At 40.5% G+C, this 24,579-nt stretch overlaps 1 protein-coding gene across 5 annotated transcripts in view; it reads left to right on the top strand.

The window, feature by feature from the left end:
- Positions 1-24,579, top strand: part of GLI3 (GLI family zinc finger 3) — a 208,255-nt gene that overhangs the window by 43,634 nt on the left and 140,042 nt on the right. For all 5 annotated transcript variants that reach the window (XM_086844807.1, XM_086844790.1, XM_086844815.1 and 2 more), the window contains exon 3: positions 23,710-23,952. In XM_086844807.1, coding sequence (XP_086700933.1) covers positions 23,710-23,952 — 243 coding nt within the window. The remainder of the gene's footprint in view (positions 1-23,709; positions 23,953-24,579) is intronic.

Here is a 24,579-nt window from a genome sequence, read left to right as displayed (position 1 = left end):
TCGTCTGTGTTTAAATGCACAGGTCCATAAGTTTCTGTTAGTCCATACCAGATTATTTCCAGGAAATTCTGATATACCACTGCTGCTTACCTGCTGACCAGCCCTGTCTGTGCTGCTGTTCTGCTGCCTGGTCACATAACAGGGGCTCCTTGCTTGCTTGGAGCTGCTGCAATGCATTAGGCACGGCTAGAAGGTGCATGTAGTTACTCTTGTTGGACAGGTAATTTCTGTAGTTGCTGTCAGTATATGTGATGTAAATACTAAAAATGTTAGATTCTAAGCCAATCTAACAACTAGGTTCTGAGCAACTTCATAAGAAGTTTGAGGCACCCTGCTGTATTTTCTTTTTACTTGAATGATTTCTGGGGATGGGGGTACTTTGGGGATTTTTTAATACTCTGAGGCAACTTTCTGGCCTGGATAAATCAAATGTAAATTCTTTGGCTGTCACCTAGATGGTGCTTACTGTGTTAAACATAAGACTTGCTGAAAAGTTTCTCTTCTAAAGGAGCAGGTTGCAGATTTTGTCTTCACCCAAGAAGGTAGGAAAGTTCTGTTATTGGAAGAATAACAGCACAGATGTTAAATGAAGAGGTATAATATTGAACAGAAAGATATGTGTTTTCTTTGTGTTTTTCACTGTTTAAGATGTTTTTTTCAAATGGAGGTATTACTGGATGATGCTGTTTTACCTTGGCATATGTTAATAGCTGCCCTGAACCCACTTATACTCCTATGCAAGAAGAGATTTAATGGTGCGTAATCAACTTTTGCCAGATGCTTAACAGTGCAAAGCCTTTAACAATTTGTACAAGAAAGGTATAAAACAAAGCATTTGGATTTTGGATACAACAACTCCATCTGACTTGATAAAAATTGATGCAAGAGTGGTTGGCACTTCATGTAGGCTGCTCTGAGCTAGTATTGACCCAGTATATCAGGCTAGTATGTGTCAGGGAAAGACATGAGGTCACACAGAGTAAACACTGATCTTAAATGGAGTAAACACTGAGTAAACATCATCACACTGTCACACTGAGTAGACACTGATCATTTGGACTGAAGATTTTTTTTTTTTCCTTGTTATTAGCTTGCTAAAACTTGTGGGACTTAGTTCAGCAACGATTTTGACTGGCACGACTGAGAGGAAGATTTTTTGACCACACGGTCTCTTGCAGCTTGAAGATGATGAGTGTTTTGGGTGTGGTTGTGACAAACTGCAGCTGCTGGAGTGTACTTCCAGCACTGTCGCTGATAGCATAGTCTCTCTGCCTTGGTGTGCCCTGTTCCAAATCCTGGAACCCTGGGTTCTGAGGACTGGCTGGTTTTGCTAATGTTCTTCAAGGGTGTCACTGGAGCTGACTGGGAAGTTCTAGAGGCCTTTCAGGATGAGGTGCTATTGTTTGATGGATCCTCAGTGCTGAGACTTTGCTGTAGAAAGGATGGATCTTTTATCTCTCACCATTAAAGTGAACCTTAAGAATATGTGAACTTTGTGTATCCATAGCCAGGTGATTTATTGTCCTGGAAAGCTAGTCCTAGCAGCTGATATGATGGACTGAAATCATATTCTCTAGTTTGCTGTTTTGTTTTTCTGTTCATGCTGGGAATTGAAAGGACATAGAGGAGAAGGAAGGGGAATTTATGGGATATTATCAGTTAAAACTCTTCCTCAGTATGTCTTGTTTTGGTTGAAGTACTGCAGTATCATGAGTGGGAGTATATGTAGCCTAGCCTAGTTGCTGTTTCTTGCTTATTGGCATGCTTCAGGAATGCTAGGAGTATTTTGACTTTTTTTCTTGCTTAATTTCATTCACAAGAATCTGATATTTCTGACATTACTCCTCATACTTCAAAGAAGAAACACTTCAAAGTCATGTCCTTCTGGATGCCGTGAAACCAAACTTGCTCTTCCTTTAGCCTCAAATTTTGTATTTTTGATTCCAAGAAATGTTCATCTCTACTAATGAGGGATAACTGTCAGGGGCTTTAAAGAAGTCCTGTCTTGAACCCTGCCTACCCCCTCCCTTGCTAAGTTACAACTTCTTACTGAGAAGAGTTTATAAGCAATGATGTGAATGGATCCCGAGAGCTAATGAAGGCCAGCAGCATAAGACCTGCTGTTTTGTGTTACTGGCCAGCCATGCCTTTATTTCAGTGGGCTGCTGTAACCATCCTTCTATGTCTGATTTGGGCAGCTCCTCGCAGCATTCCAGTGCATGTCGTCACTGGTCTGCTTGTACTCTGCCTCCTGCTAGAGACCTTGGAGGTAGATGGCCAGATACTTCTAGAAATGAATTCAAGAAAAGCACAAGCTGGTTTAGCCAGGGCCTTTCCAAATGGTGTGTAGACACAGCTTGGGTGCTGTTCTTGCCACTACATACTTGTGGGTGGTCATCTACACTGAAAGAAATGCTTATTATATGGGCAAGACCCCTGACTTCAAGGCTGTAAGTAAAATGTCAACAGTGTAACATCTATGATACACAGTTGCATGCAAACCTGCAAATACTGGTTTATGTGTATTGATTTTGAGAGGGAAGAAACCTTGTCTGTTTGTGTTTCTGTCAAGAGCTGCATGGTACCCACGGAAAAAAAAAAAAAAGGATACTGTTGTGATGCTTTTGTGTGCAGTGATGTCTGGGCAGTTTGACCATGGGAAGAGAAGGTATGGACAAAGGTTGGAACAATGCACTTCATGCTCGTAATTTGTGGGGATGGATGGATGGACAGATGAAAAAGGCTGTTAATGAGAGAGCTTTTGGCTTGTCTCTATTTAGTATGTGCCTTTTGCTGGGAAAGTTGGATGCTTCAGAGAAAGTCATTGTGATTGACATAGTAGCAACTGTGGAAATACCAGAGTGAGAGGCTTTCAGGGTACGGTACTTTCCAGAGTACAGTATTGATGCCAAGCTGTGGTAACACAGATCTGTTAAAATGTTAAGGGTAGATAAATGACTGCTGTCTGTAGCCCTAGAGTACAGCCTCTTCTTGCCATGCTGCTAGCAGAGCCCAATTAGTATCAAATAACTAGTCTGTCTGAGTTGGGTGGATACAGCAGATCTTTTTGTTCAAAATTACTGGCTTGTAGTTGTTTTTGGCCATTTCCAAGCTCATTGCATTGAACAGTTGTCACCAAGATAAGGCTGGGTGCCAACACCGTGGCATATTTTTCTGTTGCGTCTAGAGTTGTTGAAGTTCATTTGTAGAGCATTTAAACATCTCTTTTTCAGACTTGTCTTCCTCAGTACCCTTCTTGTCTTCCACTGCAGACTTACATTGCTGCTGGAAGTCAGTGCCACATCCAGAGCTGAGTAGCCCATGGGATTAAGCTAGGATTTCCTCTTCGCTGTGCATCACCCCACCCCCAGTGCTCTGTTTTCATACAGCAGAGAGCCTTTTTTTGCCTATATTTGCATAAGCTGCTCCCAGATCCTGTTATCTCTCTACATCTCAGTTATGCTCTCATTTGCTATTGGATTTCTGCCAGCTGGGTTTATCGTTAATATTAGCAAGATGTAGCTGCTGAATCAGTTTTTATACATTTTTCTATGCAGATTCCTTGCTTTTTTTCACCACCCTCTGGGTGCAAAATGGACAAATAGCATTACTAGCAATCTGGACTAACAATCCACTTAGATGTACGCTCAAATTCTCTTCTGTATTTGATACCAAATTGAGAAGATTGGGAAGGAAATGAAATACATTGGAGCCAGTTGCTGGAGTGGGTGGACAATGCTGTGTTATGTTGGAAGCGTGAAGCATGAAAACCTGCGATATTTCAGTTAGCTTTGCTTAAAATTGCTATCAACTTTTCTTTCTATGTGACTACATTGCCTTCAGGATGGCAGAGGAAGGGGTGATAGGGCAGTGGGAAGGAATTATCTGTTCCTATGCTAGCGTTTTATATTTTACTCAGCAGTGACTTTTTGTTAAAGAAAAAAGGCAAGTATGAAAGGGGTGGCGTATAAAAGAAAAAAGTGGAATAAGGAGAAAGGTGGGAAAGTAAGCTTGGAGGGGAAGAGGTAATGCAGGTATTCTTGTCAAGTTAAATTCACTTTTGTTTAAGTACTTTTATGCTAGACACAGAGCTCCTCAGATGCTAGTTGTGTAAAAATGAATGAATTTTTATGTAAGGCAGTACTTCTACCTGTTAGCTCTTACAAAGCCATTCAGCTTATGCATATGGTCAGAGAAATTTTTTCCTATTTAGAATACCCGTGTTCAATCTGCATTAAAAGCAAGAAAAGTTTTGCTGTTAGTTTTCCTAAAAGCCTTGATATGTTTACTAACAGGAAGAAATGTAGCTCTGTTTTAAAGAAAAACTAGATGCAAGCCATATGTACTGGGCACGGAAGGAAGCATCTAAAATCTGGTTTGAGTAAAGAACTGTTCTCTGATCTCTTTGTAGAGCTGAAGGAAGAAGTATTTTTTTTGTTAACAATTCCCTTGCTCCAGTTTTGTTCTGTGGTTGATTTTCTCTCCAGTTTGGTTAGCTGTTAAGTGATGGTAACAGTGTTTTAAAACTCATTATCCCTCAATGGTAAATATAGACTCTCCCAAACTGGAAATCAAACATTTTGATAATGGAAGTTAAAATTCAAAACATAAAATCCAAATGTATGCTAGCTAAGCACAAATATTTGAGAATTTTTCTTGAACTTATAAGGCTACCCTTATTATTTACAAACACCCACACTTATAACAATTATTGAATGATTTTGTATTCCAGCGGGGGCTGCTTCAAAGTTGTCGTAAGCTCTGCAAGTAAAGCAATCTATAGTTTTTCTCTCTTATTTCAACTCTCATTTCTCCAACATGGAGATTGTCCTGGCTGTGTAAGAAGAAAGACTTCTTTGAGATGTGATTTAATTACTCCCCGGCTTTAATAACTCATCTGGGAACAGTGACAATTAACTGTCCTGTACAGTTCATCAATCTTCACCGGATCCTGGATTTTTTTCTTTTTTAACAGGTCTTAGAAATATAGGGTACGTGTGCTTTTTTTTTCCCATTTGATCAGACCAGTGGCAGCAGACTGCTCTCCCAACTCAAGTGATATTTCCCAATTGTTACTTGAAGTAACAGTGATGGAGGTAGAGTGGAATACTTGAATGTTCCAAATTCTTTTTTGTTCAGGCAAACTACCTCTGCAGTGGTGAAGAAAGGTACATTCAAGTGAAAATTGGAAGGGAAGGGTGAATATTCTGAGTGTTGCACTCAAAAGATTACTTGGTAAAACATTAATCATGCCAGTTAGACATGGGGAAATTTCTTGTACTTCCTTTTTACTTCCAACATGACTAAGACCTCACCATGTTTTACACTGAATGAACCATTTTTTTTTTTTTTGCAATGGTAAAACACCACATATTATTTGGGCAGCTGATTTTTAAATACAGGGTCTCTGGTAGTTCTCTGAGAAACTCTAATTGTGTAGCCTGAAAAAAAGCCAAAACATTTTTGTGGTGCTTTTGAAGGACCCATTCTGAGATGCCTCATTCTGCTCATTTGTGGATTTATGTCTGATAACATACAGTTCCTGCTGTGGAGAGTTTATAATCAAAAGAGCCAAAACAGATACCGACAGAGAGACAAAAGTCACAGAAGTACCAGCTGCACAACATTTGTGGAGATCCTGGTCCCTTGCATCTCCAGACTTCTTTGTAGGCACAGACTGGAATACCAGTTGTTCACTAGGACAGGCATTTTTTTGAAATTCAGTTGCTAAACACGTACAGGTCAGTAAATCATGACTGCAATTGCATAGTGGTGATAAAGTCTGTATATTTTGAAACTGAACATTTCTGAATAATTCAGTGGTTTAAATGGTCTTGCCAGCATTCAGTACCTTTGTAGCTCAGGCAGTCAGATGTCTGTAGTGAGGTATCTCTGAAGTGTGACATCTGACCCAGGGAACTGATTCTGGAATGGGTCCATCTAGCTATCTCATAAAGCACCTTTTGTAGTCTTACAGATTATAAGGCTCAAAATGCTGGGTGTTCTCCTCTAGGCTGTAGAAGAATATGGCTGTATTGATTTGGCTGTGTTATCTTACCTTTATTACAAAATGGTAGACTGGTATATTTGATTAAAACAACCAATCAAGATGAGTCATAATGTTTGGTTGCTGTGTCAGTGCTGATTTTTCATTTTTGGTGCTCTTAGGCTTGGCTTCCTTATCTAAGCAGTGAGAGAAGGTGATCAGGTCTATCCTAAGAAACTGCATGTATCGCTGGGACTTAAGTTTTTCCAGTAAAGATTAGATGTGTCATCTGAAAGTGAGAATTACTCACTGCTCTTCAAGTTCCTCAGCAGTATTTAGTTGTTGTAATGAAACAGAATGAAATTTGTTAGCTTCAGATTGACTTCTTATGTTATTTAAAGATTAAATCAGACCAAACAGTTGCAAAAGTAAATTGAAGATTGAATGCAGATATTATTATTATTATTAAAAATAGTACCTTCTATTGAAAACCATGAAAAAAACTGTTTGCATTCCCCATATTTCTGAAAGCTGGACAGTAGATCCATCTTATCTACCCTTATCTTTCTGAAAGGTAAATGTCTAACTGGGTGATCTGTAGTCGGTGATGGACATTCAAAGAATGAGTCCTTTCATTTTGAGATAGCCTGAATCATACTCTGGAGTCATCATTTATTTCTCAGGCAACAATAGAAGGAGCCTAGACAACAAGAGTACATTAGAGTTAAGTGAGGTGGATCCTAGTTCATGACTCTTATGGTATGAAATGGAATTTCTCATCTTCCATACATTTAACTGCAGCTGTGAGAGTTGGAGAGATAATTGTTCTTCAGGTATTGTCTTTCTTCTTCCTGAAAAGCATGCAAGTGGACCTTAGGACTGTATTTTTCTTCTATCATTATAATGAGCCAGCTGCATGAAAGAAAAGGCAATGCAAACAACATAAAGGAAACAGCAAGAGGAAACTGAAGAAGATCTTACAGCATCTGCTGTTCTGAGTATCATGTGAAGGACACCACCACCACTTTTCCTGTTCTAGTCCAGGGTTTGTTGCGGAGAACGATGGGAGAAGGTTTCTGTTTAGTTTAGTGTGGTTTGGACAGTGGGAGCCTTGTCAGAAGGGAGAAAAGGGGTAAGAGAGAAAAGATCCCATAAAAAGAAGCTCAGAAGAAAGGAGCCCAAGCTGAGTGTGCTGAGACTGGACAGAGAACCTAGAGGGAGAGACAAGGAGTTATCAAGAATGGGGCACAATGACTGGCATGCATGACTGAAGATTAAGAAAAAGACATACTGAGAGAGAAGATGGGAATGACAGAGCAAGGAGGTTCTTCCCACAAGGAATAGGACAAAGAGCTTAGACTTCATGGCTAGCAGATACTGGTTAAAGAAAAAGGGTCTGAGATGAGAGGTTTGTGGACTGCAATGTTGAAATAGCAAATAGGTGTGGGAGGAGGAGATAGTAGTGGGGAAGATGAAGCATTTTCAAAATTACAAAGGGAAAGACGAAACAGAAAACATAAATTTTAGTGGAAGAAGCAGCGAGTTTGTTCTCACTAAAGCAAATTTCCTCTTTAAAGCTTGGGATGGGATTCAACATACAAAATTTCTTCTTACCAGCAATTGTCTGTAAACCCTTGATATGCTGTCTGTCGTCTTCTACCCTGAATGTCTTGGGAAATGATAATTTACTGAGTTTACAAGGTATTCTGTTTGCTTTCAGAGAGTCAGTGGGTTGAATTAAATCATCCATTTCTTATAGCTGCCATATGTGTCCTCCCATTTTGCTTTCTCCTTTTTTTTTTTTTTTGTTTTGTTTTGTACTGCGAAGCTACATGCATGTAATTAAATAAAGGAATATTATTTATATCACAAAATCGGGAATGCCAACATAGAATTCTTTGTGCCTGTCCATTACAGTGCAGTCTTTAATGATATGATCACATGCATTCATCCCTTCCTTGTGTGATGACCTGAAGAAACAGACATGCAGCTATAATTTTTCTCAATCTCCCTCCCATTTTTTCCTTTTATAGTAGTCTGTCACCCCCTTGGCCAACTTTTGCTTCATTGACAGTGAGGTGGAGGTCTTGGTGATAAAAATTTCTGAATTTCATTAAAATACGTAATGAAGGAGGCAAAATATCTCTTAGCTACCATAGAAGGAGATTTTACATACTGAACTCATATTTAGATAATAAAATCCCTGCTAGGACAGCGACATATTTTATAAATGGTCCCAGAAGTGAGGAATTCTTCAGTCAAAATTCCTACCTTTTTATTTAACTACAGAAGAACTACAGAAAATATGTTGGAATTTTTGCAGTATCAATTACTACATTGAATCTAGAGCTCTTACTACTTGGAGCAAATCAACATCACCAATGTAGAAGGTTTTTGTTTTTGTTTCTTGGTATGTGACTTGCATCTGGTTTTCAGAAAGGCAAGCATGTGTGCATGCTAACAAATACAGTTACGGGTATTTCTTGAGAACACCAACTGTGTAAAGCAGATTTGATGGTAAATACTCTGAAAATGTGTTCTCTGAAAGTGTGTTCTCAGGCTCTCTAGACTGTGCATGTACAGCTGGGGACACTAAGTGTGTAGTCTCTGTTGGTAGTGGACAGACCATCTCTTCACCTGCGGAAACTGTTGTGATGAACATTTTCATACTACTATTGCAGCACTTGGGTATTGTAAGGAGTGTCAGAGAAAGTCCAGGAGAAAATTACTAATAGATGTGTAGGGCTGGGCTTCAGTGAAGCCTGCATATGGAGCAGAGGGGCATATGTTGAACTCCAAGATGAGAACCAGGTAGTGATAAACTGTTCATGAAACATACACTGTCCATGCCATGGGTGGTGCTGGATAAAGTTGCAATCTTGCAGAGAAAAATGGCATGTTACTTTGTCGGAGTCTTAAAGCAGATGGTAGACATGTGATGCTGCACAGGCATAACTTTGTCATGCCTTTCTCTTGTGGGCTTAATGCTGTTTTCAAATTATCCTTTTCCTTGTTGTGTTATTCATGTTCCAACAGTTCTGTGTATGCATAGATGTGTAATGCTTCGTAAAGAGTGCGTAATAATTTTGTTTTACGCTTGTGGCAGAAATGCATACCCGCTCTCAAGTCCTTACAGGTAAAACATTACAATTTGAGATAAGGGAGGATAAATTAATTACCTATGACTACAGAGCAGATAGTTACAGTGGTATAAGGGACTTCTCTGCTCCACAGATGAATAGCTGCAGGACAGAGTCCTAAGTGATTAAGCAGTGGTGGTTGATTTTTCTGTATCCCTCTGTTCAGTGATATTGTTGACACTGTGTTCTGTTGCCTAATGATTTAGAAACCTGCTTGCATGCCATTAAAATTTTAATTACTGACTTCTCAGTAACAAGACAACTTGATGGACCATGGGTATTTTATTGGTTTAAGGTGCAGTTTGTTCCCATCTTCCTTGGAGCCCACTCCTCCATTTTTTCCTGCTTCTGCTGAAGTGAAGAGAGGTCTTGGTGAGAAGCTGAGAGGAGAGCCCTTATGACAGTGAACTCAGCTTCTGATATAAAAATCTGGTATTTCTGCAGCCATGCTGACTTATATAGCAGACTTTATAGTCAGTCTTCATCTTCATGCTGGCATATAGTTCATGAGTGGTTGATAAACCTGCTGGGTATATGGAAGTATTCCTGTGCATTCTGTTCCTCAGTGGTTGAGGGGGACTGTGGAAGACAAATGTCTATTGAGTATTCTCTTAGTCGTCAAGAGACTACTCAATAACTTGAAAGCACTGCAGATGTTTGAATCATCCTATACTGCTGAAGCCCACAGAACCTCATGTGAGTCTGTGGCACTCTGGTGCTGATTTTTTGTAAGATTTGTCCTGGAAACTTGCTCCAGATCACATCACTAATCAGCAGCTCTGCTCAAAATGCAAAGCTGCTTGGAGTAAAAATGGACCTTCCTGGGATATGCCTCCAGGGCGTGGCTTTCTCTCTTAATTCTCTGGTGTCTGGCAAGATGCTGGCTCTGATCAAAGTTTGTTTTTTTTTTTCTGGTGAGATGCTTATTGCACCTTGCTCCTTAATACTTTCTGTATGTTATAGAGACATTACTCCACAACATCAATGCTAGAGGATTGGTAATACAGCATCTCTTCCACCTAGCTGCTGCCTTTTTCTTGGTAGAAATCTGGTATAGAAACTCTTGCCTCAGACGAAAATGGCTTAAACCAATCAATAAGTTTCAAAGATATGTAGAATATCTACCAAACTCCTTTCTGCCTTCCATTGATACTATTCAGTCTTGTTTCCCTCAGAAATGAGGGAAAGAATGTTGTATTATGGGAGGAGAGCCATCACAGAGAGTTGCATCACAGCACGCATCCTGGCATCCTGAGTTTCGTCCTGTTAACATAAAATGTTAATAGGGTACCAAAAATGCTAGGAATCCAAACTTATGCTTTTTTTTTTTTCCTGTCTTCTTTTCATTTATCCTGAAGTTTATATTTGTAACTGGAGATGCATATGCTATAGTTTAAGCATGATGTTTTGCCCCGGGTAAAGTTTTATGGCATGTTTTGAGTTAACATGTTCCGAGTGAGCATCTTGTGTAGACTTAGGTATGAACTAAGCTGGTGAGTTAAAGCACAAGGGAAAGTTAAAATTCAAAGTGTTGTCCAGCTATCTACCTGCATTTTTTGGGCTGCCTTTTCTGTAGGACACCTGCTTAGTTGAGTGTGTTCACTGGCCTTTTGTAAGGTCCTGTGTGTGAGTTCTGGCGCAGACTCATTTGAATACAAGTTACGAAGATGGCGTTGGAATGGTCTTCAGCAAGGGGGAGTGTGTGTGACTGCTGATGGAAACCCAGATTTTTGTGGGAAATAGTGAAGGTTAGGAGATCATAAACATCTTTTTTTACTTAACTTCTTTGATGAGATAATTTGAAGCTCTGTTGGGATATGCAGACTCCTAAGAGTGATATACATGATAATAGATGGAATGGGTGGGAGGATGGGGGAATACAGGTGAGATAATACACAAATGTTAATCTATTATTGACATCTATTTACCTAAATCTTTATGCAGTTGTATATTGTTTTTTTCCAGCAGAATTGTGATATAGAGTAATTTTTATGTAAACCAAAGGGCAGGGATCTTATACGGGCCATGACTTTATCCAATGCACAGAAATTCAATCTCTGGATGGAGATATCAAAACTTTTTAAATGTAGTGAAGGAAAAGAAAGAAAGAGAAAACTTTATGTGTTAAGAAATGTGGACAGATAAATGGTGAAAATGCCAAGAAGTGAATTTGGATTCCTGCTGCTTTCTTGATTGGCAGGTAGTTGCAAAAACATACAGGGATACTGTGCTTTGAAAAGTCGGTGAGCAAATGCAGGCCACGGCATGGAGCTCAGTTCAGCTGTTTCTGAAATTATGTAGACACCCCTGATTTGTGCCAGTTAGATTGCTGGTTCAAGGCTTTGGTTAATATCAAAAGTAGTGTATATACTTTGATGTTAACACTCTTTAATGTCCAAGTTTACATCTTTGTTTCCATGATTTTTGAAGATAAGACCTGAAAGAGAGGGAAGTATGTCATTCAGTGTAGCTGACAGTGGTAACCCTACTGCTCTGGAAAAGATTTTTTTTCTAGTCTTTAGAAAGGAGTTGCAACAAGCAAGTCCAATATGCATTCTGCCGTGAGAAGGCTGTGGACTGTCAGTCTTTTTGCCATGAAAAAACTACGATTTCTAATGGGAATTTCTTCTTTAAAGCTAGCTGGTTTTGATGTTACAACTCTGGTGCATGTGAAATGGCTAATTGAATTTTATAGGACGAATGTGTTAAGTCTCATACCCTCTGCAAGGAGGATGTGTTGCTACAACAAATGATTGTGGCACAGTTCACAACAGTCATGAATAACTGTAGAAGTACCTGGAGGTATCTAGACTACAAGTTGTCTTCTAGTTTTCTTGTTTAGAAGACTTGTGGTAAAACTGGTAAGAACAATGAGATTAGCATAAAAGTATTATTCTTAATTTGATTAATTTGACAGTATGATGTGGGAGGTGTCTGTATTTCCTTTAGAAATCATAGCCAAAAGGCTATGATCTATGAAGGAAAAAATGAATTGTTGTTGATGCCAGCAAGATGGAACTTCTGTCCTGCACTGGGGAAGAATGAACATAGCTGCTATTTGGATAAAAAAAACTTCTTTGACTATTTAGCAACCTGGTGAGATACTGGTACATTTATTCAGTAATTCAGGATGTTTATTAAAAGCCATGATTCAGCACTTAAGGTAGTTGGTATGAGATGGGGAAGCAGAGCATTTTGATTGAGATTTCTCTGCTGCTGGAAGAATAACAGGGGGTCTGGATGGGGTAGGCCTACTGAATTCACAGCAATAACACCTTGAATGTTGATTTATTAGTTTTCTTCTGGTTTCTGGTTTTGTGTGTTTTTATGTATTTTCTTCTTTTTTTTTTTTTTTTCCTTCTGAGGGACATGGTAAATAGTTATTAGTCAACAGTTTTGTATTTGTGGGCAAGTTGTGCAAGTTGTGGACACGTATTTGATGTCATAGAAATGGATGGGAGGCACACTTTTTTTCTGGAACTGGAACATTTAATATGCATGGCAATTTGTAGGGCAGCTTTGGGTTAACTCTTCAACACATTTTGCCTTCAAATCTAAGTGTATGTTTCTGTATATAAATCAAATGGACCTTGAATCCTTCAATCACACTGTGCATATTTGCTGTATAAAAATCTTTTTTCTCTTATGAAATCAGTCATCAGTATTTTATGCATTTGATGAGTGAAGAAGACAACGTTGTGCTGGTTACAGTTTTTCTCTGCAGCACACAGGAGTAACGGAGCTGATTATACTGCTGGGTGTTGCGTGCTGATTTTTTTTTTTCTATTTTCCTTTGTATATAGCCAAATGAACTTTGGCAGATGATTCCCTTTCCCTTCCCCAGCCTTCCTTCCATACAAATCATGCTTATTTTATGCTTTTGAGGGATGAAACTTAGTTTATTTTTCTTTGAAATGGATGTTGCCCGAGAATGTAGGTAGCCAAGAATACAAATGAAAAAAATAATAAGGAAACATTGAAATCTCCTTTTGCCAGATTGTGCACAGATGAAGCCAGCAGAACCTGATTAGCAATTTAAAAATGCCCTTTTTGAGCTCACATGGCTACTGTAGTAGGAGGAGAGTGCTGTTTTAAATTGTTCTGCCATTTTCTTTGTGAACATCGGAGTGTTTTTCTAAGTTGGCTGTCTTTATGATCTCAGGTGCTCATTGCATTTTGATAAATGGAAATATAAAATATTGCTTAAGGCAGTTTTAAGCACCTAAGTACATGTATGCAGTTTAACAGTAAAAGCTTGGTGCCAATATTCCACTGTCTTTTAGAACCATCATTAAAAGACAAATGCATAAGTAATCAAAAAAGCAAAGTCTCAAAACCAGTTTTGCTCATCCCTGAAGCTCAACAGAAAACATTAAACATCAGCTTGTTTTCATCCATGAAGTGGTCTTGTTGGCATTCAGTTCTCCCCCCGTGGGGTTGTGTTGAGAAGCTGGAAAAGGCTGGTGTGTCTCAGGCTTTCTTGTCTCTTCTTGAATGTAGCAGGCAGGGCTGGCAGGCCCTACTAGAGCTGGAAAGCCTGGCAAGAACTGTGCAGTAGAAGTGATGAAGGGAGGAAAGAGGCACTGACAAGGAAGCTAGTGAGTAGTAGTCAGTTGTCTTAATTCTTCAGCTCCATTCATCCAAAGATCCAAAGCTTTTGAGAAGATTCTGTCCCTTAGGTGACAGGAGGGGAAATCATGGTATGAAGAATTTTATTTGTCCTTTCCAGGCTCTCCAATCTCCATCACTCCTTGCCCACTCACATGCATCCATCCTGGGACCCAGGCTGCTTGCTGTGGCTGTAATAGCAGTATTTTTGATGACTAGAATGTGAGGGCAGGAACTATGAGAGTATGGCAGCATGCACCTCTGCCACAGCTTGTACATCCTCTTTAGGGGAGAAAACTGAGAAAAAAATGAGCAGAGTGGAAAAAAACCAGATTTGTCTTTGGGAAGGTCAGGATCTTACTAAGGCTTAAGGAGAGTTTTTTTTCTGTTGTAAGCAGTGTCTCCAGGCATTGGAGAAAGCTCCTGAGCTTTAACTTTAGAAGTAAACAGATGGTACCTTCAGAATATATTCCTGTTAGAGAAGCAGTGTTGATAAAAGGAATATTTTGCAATATGTGGATTAGTATCTCTGCTGCTCTAAACTAGTGCACTGATGTCCAGAAGATCATTCAAAGCATCAAATCATTTAGGGTATAGGGCTTGAGAGTTTTACTTTGTTTGAAAACATCTTTTGCTGTAAATCTTATGACTGTTTTGCAGCATTCTTTTGAATTTTTTAGACTACTTGTGAGGACTGTGAAAAGGCTCATTTCGACATTCACATGTCCAGCCTGCCTGTGTAGACACTTATTTGCGGACATCATGTATCACGCATCCGCAGTTGGTTGGATTTTATGGAATGTCAAGTGGAGCTGAATTTGTGGGTGCCTGTGACTACATTTTTGTGTGCAGAAGTACATACACATCTGCACAGAGAAATGTAGGTGGCATCCAGTTTTTGCCCTTAGAAAACTTCGGTGAAATCATTGTCGGGAGATTGCAGCCACTGTAAATCAGGGCAGAGTAACCCATAACATATTTTTAAACAACTGGTATTTATCAGAGACCAGAAGTACAGGGATGTAATGGAAACAAAAGTCTTACTGCAACTGTGCAAAAGGATGCAGCAATAAGTAAATTTCGCAACTAAATAGGTGATATCTGCCATCTGAACTGAAGGGTTGCCTGGGTTGTTGCAAACTGCTTAGTGATTTGCTAATGATTCCATTTAGCAGTTTGAACCAACCCAAGGAAAAAAGGAAGAAATATAATTCTGTTCATATGAAACACTATAAATAACTGTTTTTTTATTCTTTCGATGTTAATGTGCTGTAGATGCTGCAAAAGGAGATGGTGCACCAAAGGGTTTATAACTCCTCTTTCACTCTTTTGTGGCTTTCAAGCATGGCTAATCAAATTTATATCAGGCTTCGAATGGCTTTAAGGCCTGGTCTTGCTGCTGGCTTGGTAGAAAGTGACAGCACAGAATATGTCCCCCAGTGTCTGAGTGAAATGAGGCAGTTACCCACAGATAGGCATAAACGTGCTATTAGATGGTTGAGAAGTATATGCCCCCCAAAACCCTCCTGGGAATTCATTGTAGCGCCTTTGATGTAACTAATTAGCCTGCTCAAAGTAAGCAATGACTAACAGTCTTAATAATTGGCTAATGGAAGGAACTTCATAATGTTTTTAAATCAGGATCCTTTTGAGAGTTTTACAATAGGCTGAGGAGCTTTTTCCTTCTGAGAAATAGTTGCCAAAGGTCAGATCCCAATATCTGTTGTTGTCTTTTAGTTATATTTGACTCTCTTGGCTCTTTGAACAGTCTAGATGTTGGAGAAGGGCAGTGATCCTGAAGATATTCTGAACGTGCAAAGCTTGAGTTTTAGCCCTGATCAGCAGTCTTTGAGCAAATGTTCTAGTTTGCTGAGGCTGTTGCACAGTAATTTGCAGTCTTTGCTGAATTTTGAAAGGTAGAACAGCTTTTTGAAAGGGGAAAATGAAAAAGTAAGTTTGTTCTTGAAAGAAATTTTTTTTCTCATTTGAGTTTCCCAGTCCTCAAGTAGCAAAATCAAAACATAAAATTTATTATGCCAAGAAAAGGAAATGCTTTTGACTACCTTCTAGTTCTGCAAATTTAAAAGGAGAAATGGCAGGCTACATGTTAATTTTACCAATCAATTCTACCTCCAAATGTCTTCTGCTTCTGCATAACGGCTTTCTTTTTCTTCTTGTCCACTGGAACTGCAAAGCACTGGTACCACCCAGAGCCCCTTTCTCATCAAGCTAATGATAGAAAATTCCACGTGCTAACCAACATCTTCAGTGCATTTTCCAGACAGACTATTTGTGCCCAATGGTTGGAGCGTTTCTGATGCTGGGCATGAATCCATCTTGCTCTACTTGCACAAGTAGATTCACTGAATCCCCAGAATTTCAGTATGAGTAAAGCAAGCAAAATTTGGGCCTTGTAGGCGCCACAAAGGTAAATTTAAAATCTTGCCACCTGCTTGGTACCTAGGTGCAGGGTTTAGTGTTTCTCCTGCTGCAGTCAATGTCGTCACTAACACCTAAACCAGAGTGCTGGGGGCTGCACTCGCCAGCGGTGTTAAGTATCACCGCAGTAATCCACTGTCTGCCATGGGAGAAACATGTAGCCCTGAACTTGAGAAGGGACAAAATGGCTTTCAGCTGTTTTGATTTAAATTGTTTGTTTTTGTTATTTTAAAGCCCGTGTGGAAGCGGGCTGCGAGAGGGCTTGTTCAGAAGTTAGGCTCCCGCTTCTTCGGAGACTGACCCTGCAAGTTGCTGAGAATTTGTCCCTCCATTAGCTTCCCAGAGAGTCTCAGCACTGCAGGCTGGGGCTGTGGCTGGGCATTGCACGGGTTCAGGCTCCACATCTTGGCTAGGTGGTGGTTCAGCTGGGCAGCTCGAGGCAAGCTTGGCCAACAGGATACTGCGGAAATCTGGTTCACGGCAAGCAACTTCGGCAGCTTGTTCTGAAGTCATTGAAGAGAGCGGGATGGCTCAAGTGTCAGGTCAGTAACTTCAGGCATATGCCCAAATGTTACTCCTTTTTCTTCCACATGTCCTGCATGATCAGTGAGACGCAGGATCATGTGTAAGGCAGCCCAGCCCTGTCTCCTGCCCTCTTTGTCCACCATCTGAGGCTGAGTCCTGGGACTGACAAGGAGGTTTCTACAGCACTCTGCCTTGGTGTGTAGGTAGCTGTGTCTGCAGCTATCTCTTGTGTTTCCTAAGTAGGATTTTTTTCAGCTTATATGAGATTTTTAGCATTTTCCTATAGGTCTGATGCAGGGATTTGTAAATGCAGACTCTCAGTTAAATACCGTAGGTGTTTGCTTGTATGAAATTTTAAAGGTGTTATTTTATATAATTTTCTGTATGTCTGTTCAGCTACTGCCAGTTGGTTTTAGTTGGGAGTGGCTGGAGAGGCAACAAGCACTGTAAAGTCATCTGGACTGGTTGAGATAAATCGAGATAAAGACATTGCTACCAACAAGGCTCTCTCTGATTCAGGGGTCTGAAAATTTTTACCGTTTTTAAGCTGCTTTGTGCCATTCTGGGGCTCCCCATTCATCTTAAGGAAGAGTTACTCACACATTTGGAAAAGGCTGTGAGCAATGTTCTCCTGAAAACAATGCTTTGCTGCTTTAGTGTTGGAGTGGTGTGAACTCTCTACAGGCCCAGTTTTGTCTTGTCCAGGTCAGTGGGAACTCTGCCACTGACCCAAAGGAAGGCATGATCACGCTCTGTTTCCAAAGTCATAGGCAGTGTATTGATGCACTGTGTTCTGTCCTGCTCTGTACTGTCAAAAAAGGAGATGAACTGAGCTGTGCAGCAGATGCAGCAAAAATGAATGTATGTGTCACTGGAGGAAAATAATGGAGTGTGCGTGGAGTATTAGGTAGGTATTATAGGGATTGGGTCCCCTCTCTCCTTCATTGATAAATCCTTTTTCTTCCAATGAAAGCTAAAGTTGACAGCAAAAGAGTACAACGTGTTTTTTAAAACAAACAAAACCACAAAAGAGCTGTGTATTCATATTCCAAAGATTATAAATCAATTCTTGTAAAATGCTCTACATAGGATAAAGAAAAAAATAACTAAGCTAAAAATTCATTGCAAGTGGGAATAGAAATCTATACCTTTTCAGTGGTAAGCTCAGATAATGTATGTTATTTATGAGCACAAAGGTCTTGTATAAGGTATGCTTAAGCATTGCAAATAAAGTGCATACAGTATTGTTATTTAGCGGATTTTGTAGCCTCTGGTGTGATTGGAGTCTATTTTTAAAACCAATTAATGGGCATCACCCTTCATATCTGTGTTAGTGTTTCCAGAGTGCTTATTGCTCCAAATGCAGGCAAATGACAAACTGGGGATCGAGAGTGTCCAATTTAAACTATTGTACTCACCCAAAACAAAATCTTGCTTACAACATATGCTGTTTTTAAAGGCTGGCACAATTCTGCAGATCTATTTCCTCCGACATTTCTCTTAAGGTGGTCAGAGAGTAGTGAAAAGTGTGTGTATGCAAGAAGGTGCAGGTACAGGTGTCCTAATGAGCCTGGCAATTGCTCTATTGCGTCATTTCTAGGAAGAAAATATCAGGTGACAAAAACTTAAGACTTTCTTAAATGGGAAGGAAATTGCTTTCTTACTTAGGAATCTTTTCTGTTTGGAATCTAAGTAGTCGATCTTTTTTACATTCCACCTTCCCCCTTCCTTCTGGCTCACAGTATCTAAAATGCTACTTTTCTGGGAAAGACTGATATTCTGACTTCAGTTTTGTAATTTAATGATGGAGAGTTTCCTTAGTAAACCAAATTTAGAGTACTAGAATGCTTATCTTATATCCAGACCTTGAACATAAAAGGCATTTTATACCAGCAATTGTTCATTTAATGAGCAATTGCAGAGTGCAGGACGGTTAAGGGATTGAGCTATATGCACCATTATTGCAAGAAGTATTCTGAAATACCAGAAATAGGACGTAAGCTCTGATCAGGGGGACTGTGAGCACAATTACCTTCTTTTCAAATCCTTCTGTGACACTGCGGGAGGAAAAAGGACTTTGAAACTTGAAAGGAAAGAGCTTGCTTTCAACCTCAAAAGCTAGGAGGAAAGGGCTCTGAAATTTGCTCAGTATTCCCAATTCACCATTAGCCTGTTTCTTCCTTTAGCCTCAAGGCATTCTCCGCTTTTTGAAAAGATGTTAAGAAATTCAGTCACAATAGAGAGCCTAGTTTTGAACATGTTTCACTCGGTCCATTGAGGTCTGGTCTTCAGCCTTTGTGTGGGGTGAATTGAGCTGAGCAGCAATCTGGTTGGGGAGAGGTGAATGAGCAGTCTCTGTGCAGTCACAAATTCTGGCAAAGAAAAGATTACCCTTTCCTTTATTTTACAATATGCATTCCTGTACAATCCTGCTAGTGGCAATATGCAGAGCTGAGCTTGTGCTTAGGTCAATATGGAGCACTTGGTTTATAGCAACTCTTGTTAAGTTTGTCTTGTAATTGAAGCTGCTGTTGACCTTGCTTGGAGACCATTTGTAAAACCGTTTATTTAGCATAAACTGAAATAATAAACCCTCCTTCTCTTAGGCTGATTGTGATAGGGTGACATTAGTTTGATTTAATGATTAGCCGCCTGACCCCTCAGCTAGAGAGAGCCGCTTGAATAGGGAGAGTTCACTAGGAAGCACACAGGAAGAATACTAATGAGCTTGTTAAATTTAGCATGGCACCAACCACTTTTAATTCCTCTAATGGGAGAAGCACTGCCTCTGAGAGAGAGGGAGGGAGATGGGGGTGGAGGGGGGAGAGAGAAAGGAGAGAGAGGAAAAGAGGGAGGAATGCCCATGTCCTGGTAGCCAGAGAATTTTGGTCAAGAGAAGAGAAGAGCTTAGAGGGAACATCAGCCAGGGTCGCTTGGACTGAGTTGTAAGTACCTTGTTTTTTCTCTTACTCAGCTGAAGTGCTGTCAGATCTCTCATGAGATAGTAATGCTCTCTGGAAGTTGCAGGCAGAAATATGGTGATGAAACTTAATATATTAAGAGATGTAACTGGGCTGGTGTTCTCTTGTTTAAGCAGGGGTGTCTCTGAAGTGTGTTGGGATTGACTTTTAGTGTGCTCTATCACTAGATTTTAACTTTTTTTTAAGTCGTTGACTTCAGGTGGTTTAAAGTAAAATAGCTTCTACTTTGTCTTGGTCTATGGTAAAAAAAAGCAAAAAAGTTCAACAGGTAAAGAAAGTTTAAAGGATTTTTGCATTAGGGTTTGTCTTGTGCTGATTTTTTTAAAACTTTCTGAGTAAATTAGCTGTGCAATTAAAAGTGTGTTTATTCAGGCATGCTGTCCAGTGTAAGTTTTTTGAGAAAGCTCTTTGATTGAGTGAGAGGTGCTCCATTAAGTGAGGTGCTCAGCACTTCTAATAAAATTGGCTTCTGATCAAAATAGCAGGACTAAATCAGGTATTTCTCAGTGGATGTGAGAATCCTGGATTAATGTGATCATTCAAGACTGGGCACTTCTAACATGTGTCTTTGGCTATTGGCTTGTTAAGCCGGAGAAAGGGTGTATGTGAAGAAAGAGAAGCTTATGCAGATTGCTCTTGGGCATGATTGCTTTTTTCTTTTCTTATTTAACCCTTCACTCTTACACTGGCAAAAGGTGTGAGGAATTATACTGGAGGTGGTGGGTTGCCACCAACTTCACCTTTCACTTTGGCATTTGTCTCTCTGCAACATTTTAATAAATCAGATGTTTCTTTTGACCCCAAAGCTGACCACATCTGAAACGTGAGCAGAGCGGTAACAGAACGGCTCTCACTTATTTGGCTGTAAAACCCCTTTGGCAGATGCTGCTGGAGAAGTGGGCTGTTTGCTTACATTTTTGCTTTAGAATCCCACTTGTTGCCATGGTGGACAGTGCGTTTCTGTCAATAATTTGGCCTGGCGTGCTTTGCCCGCACTTACTCTTGAAACTTTATTGAACGCTTCAGTTGAACCAGAACAAGATTAGACAGCTTTCCCCTTTTGGCACACTGGAGTGGCTCGCCTGCCGTGAGAGTCGGCAGCATTATTGCAGGAGGAGTTTCCCGCTCGGCGCCGGGGGAACTCCTGCAAACTGCTTGGCTCTTAGTGTCCTGGAGTGTGGGTGCTGTCCAGTCTCTCACCTGCCCCCTATCACAAGCAAGCCAGTGGTGGGAAGTCAATGCTTAGCAAGCTGTTTGGCCAATTAATAAGCCTTATTATTGCAAAAATGCCATCATGTTCAGTTAAATAGTTCTGGGGCAATTTTTGGGTGGCAGAAAACATACAGACGCTTTTGAGTTGTAATGGCACATGGTAAGAACTTCATAATGAGGAGGGAGATTGTTGATGCAGAAGGAAAAATAGTGTTGCTTTCTTTTTTTCTCAAGTAACTAAAAAAGGCAAAAGCTTATTAAAACAAGCCATATTTTTCCTTTAATTTCTAAGTTACTGAAAGTAGGTTTTGAATTTCATTCAGCAATTCGAAAAATCAGCCTTTTCCATAGCAGTCACTAGTACCTTGATTCATGACACATGCATGTTTTGAGAATAGAAGTATGGAAGTGGAGCCCGCAGTCAGATGTCAGCTTCTTGTTGTATCCCAGGATGGCAGTTTTAGCAAATACTATCTTTATATGGAAAAGTAAAAGAACTGAAATCCTATCTGATCATCTGAGTGATTATACAGCCCCACAAATCACTGTAGCTTTCTTCTTTCCGAACTGTTGTAGCACTGGTTAGCTTGCTCTACTTAAGAGTCTGTCAGAATTTCAAATGGAGTGTAATACCCTATTTTTATAGGAATTTACGTCTCATCAGTGAAAGTTCACTCTAGGTTGAAATTTAACATAAAAGACTCTGGCTAGAGAGAAACCTGATGGAAAATATATCTTTGGGGTGATTTATATATATATTTTTTTTTTTTAGTTATACGAGCAGGTTTCTAAAAGCTCATATAAGTTTTAAAGTTTTAGTCCTCTATTTGCAGTTCTCTAACTAAAACCAGCTTCAGTGTAAAAAGTTGAAACCTTAAACCCTGCTAATCCAGAGCAGGGACCAGTGCCTGTGCATATTAATAAAAAGTAGAAAAGGGCAAAGGGTTTAAACTCTGTAATGTTGTTGTCTATTTCCATTAACTCTTTCTCCTCAGACCCAGTCCTGGAAAAGCTCTGTATGTAGAATTACTGGCTGTAAAAAGAATTCCATTGCTGGAAGATGCTGATAAGTCAGCAAACCTTGGTTGCTGTAATACTTGGAGATAGAAAAATAATTAAGTGCTCAATAGGCTATGCTGCTGAGGTTTTGTGTTGTTGCTACTTGGGGGGAGAAGGGGCAGGGAAAAAGCTGGTTAGCATTTTATTCAAAGCAATGGTGTATCTAGTTTATTCATATAATGGCCAGGTATCTGTATGTACAGAGCCTGTGTCTAATCTGATTCATATAAAGGCACATAGGTTGAGTTGAGTTACACTGGTGTCAGGCTTGCTGAAAGTAGTCACCTGGTGAATTGCTGGCTGCTGCTTTTGCTCTGTGAACAAGTACACCAGGGAAAGGTACAAGTGAAAACTTAGCCCTGACCTCAAATCTCTGACAACTGAAATGCAATCTTGGCACTGGTGTCAATCATTCTTCCTTGCGTGTGGGTTGTAGAGTAAGAGCACTTCAGTTTATTTCCTAAGGGTGTTTTCATTTCCTTTTCTAGTTGCTGTTTTTGTGCCCAGCATTTAATTTGAGATTCTTTGTGTACTTCTAGAACTGCAGAGCAACTTTGAAATGAAGAGTCTTTATCACTACTCCTTCAAGATGTATTGGTGTATGTTTGCATGTGCAGCTTGGTTGCTGGGACAAGTCTGTACCGGGAGCATTGGTATTGGCCAAGGACTACAGTCAGCAAGCAATCATGCTTGTTTAGAGAAACATCTCTATTTTAAACCAATAATGCAACTGGAGGAGAGCGTTTACATTAGAGACTTAACGTACCTAGCAAAGCCCCTCTGCCACTTGGCATGTGTGAAATATACTTAGGAACTTGTCTGAGGAGCAAAACCATTTTGTCTAGTTTTTGAAGGGTGTGTGTAGTCCCTAGGAGTTAAAATTCACGTGGGAGCAGTGGGTTGTTTTAGCGCCTAGTCCTGGAGTTGTCTGCAGGGAAGACTGGTAAAGCCATGGTAAGGAGGCTCTTTTCCCTTTACAAGTGGTACCACAGGCCTAGAGGCTTACTCCAAACAAGGGCTTGGGTTTGACCCACTTAATTATTATTACTTTTCCCCCTGCTTTTTCTTCCGCCTTGTTCATTCATAGTTTATGGCTTTGTTTGTTTGTGTGGATATGGGAGAAAGAGGTGGTTGAGTGTACTCAGCCATCCTGCACAGGCACCAGCATGGTGATACTGTCAGAGCAGGTGGCCTTGTTTGTGCCTGCCTGATGCTGCTGGTCCTGTATCTTGAGCAGTTGTACCCATTTTATTGTTGCCCACCTTGGTTCTGATCACTGCTGACCTCCCTGCAAGGTTTCAGCCCCTCACACAGGCAAACCCCAGGGACCTGGAGCTGGGCTACAGAGCTGTGGTGGGTGGCTGTGCATGATTTAGGCCCAGCTGGTGGGATTCATCTTCTCCTCCATGTGAGAAATCATTTCTTGACTCCCCGTCAGGGAGCTCCCAGCCTCCTTGTCCCACAGGCAGGGAAACAGCAAGCCTCTGTTCCTGCACAATTGATAGCCCCGCTGGTAGGAGCATCAGTGCATGGGTGACGGTGATCTACTGCTCCGCTGCTGCCGGCTCCGAACGGGCGAGCATCCCCAGGCCATCCCTCACAGCCACACAGGCACCTCCTGTCACAAACTTACACCGGGAGGAGGAGGAGGGCAGCGGGGGGAGAACTTTTCTTTATTGTATTTGCTATAAATGGGCTAAAAGTGTGTGTCTCTCTTTTTTCTTCCCTTCTCTCTTTCTTCTCCCTCGTTTTTTTGCAGAGGATGAAAGTCCTGGGCAGACCTATCACAGAGAGAGAAGGAACGCGATCACAATGCAGCCGCAGGGTGGGCAAGGCCTCGGCAAGATCAGTGAAGAGCCTTCCACGTCGAGTGAGGAAAGGGCCTCATTAATCAAGAAGGAGATCCATGGATCTATATCGCACCTTCCCGAACCTTCTGTACCTTACCGCGGGACGCTCTTTACCATGGACCCCCGAAACGGTTACATGGACCCTCATTACCGTGAGTATTGATTGCTGGCTCATTTGGGGATGCAAAGTTGGAAGGCTGTCAAATTTAACGTGATTTTGTGACTTTGCATCGTCCCCAGGGAGAACTGCTTTATGTGGAGGGAGTGGTGTTTGTGGTAAATGCAGTCTCTTTTTCCTGAAGTTAAAAAACAGGGTGCAGTTGCACTGCAGCTAGAAATTATTTCAGGCCTCTGCAAAGCGACTTCCACAGGACATCTCATCTGTTGCTAATCCTCCTCAGCCATCCAGGGTTCTGTTTTGCTCCACCTCCTTAATACATGAAGAAAAATGGGCCTCATTATAGAAAGCAGAGAAGGAAAATGAAACAGGCCTTAAAAATCCCTCTTTTAAAACAATGTTGAAGTATGTTACAGAGAGATAGAAGGACTGTGCCCGGTACACTGAGAATTTGGGGAAATGGAAGGCTTGTTTTTGTGCTTTGGTACTCTCTGTTTTGTTTTGGAGGGTTTTTTTAGACGTTCATGGGTGTGTTTGAGAATGCAGGCTTGATGGAGTGGTTTTGCAATTTTCTTCCCCAGCTATAGTTCCCTGAAGTTGTAAGGGGGAGGAAAAAAGGCAAATGGTTTCAACTTCTGAATTCCTGTTCAGGCATTAATAA

The sequence above is a fragment of the Cyanistes caeruleus genome, chromosome 1 (genome assembly GCF_971803275.1).
Source record: "Cyanistes caeruleus chromosome 1, bCyaCae1.hap1.1, whole genome shotgun sequence".
NCBI classification, from domain to species: domain Eukaryota; kingdom Metazoa; phylum Chordata; class Aves; order Passeriformes; family Paridae; genus Cyanistes; species Cyanistes caeruleus.
This window is presented reverse-complemented; position numbering and strand designations above follow the sequence as displayed.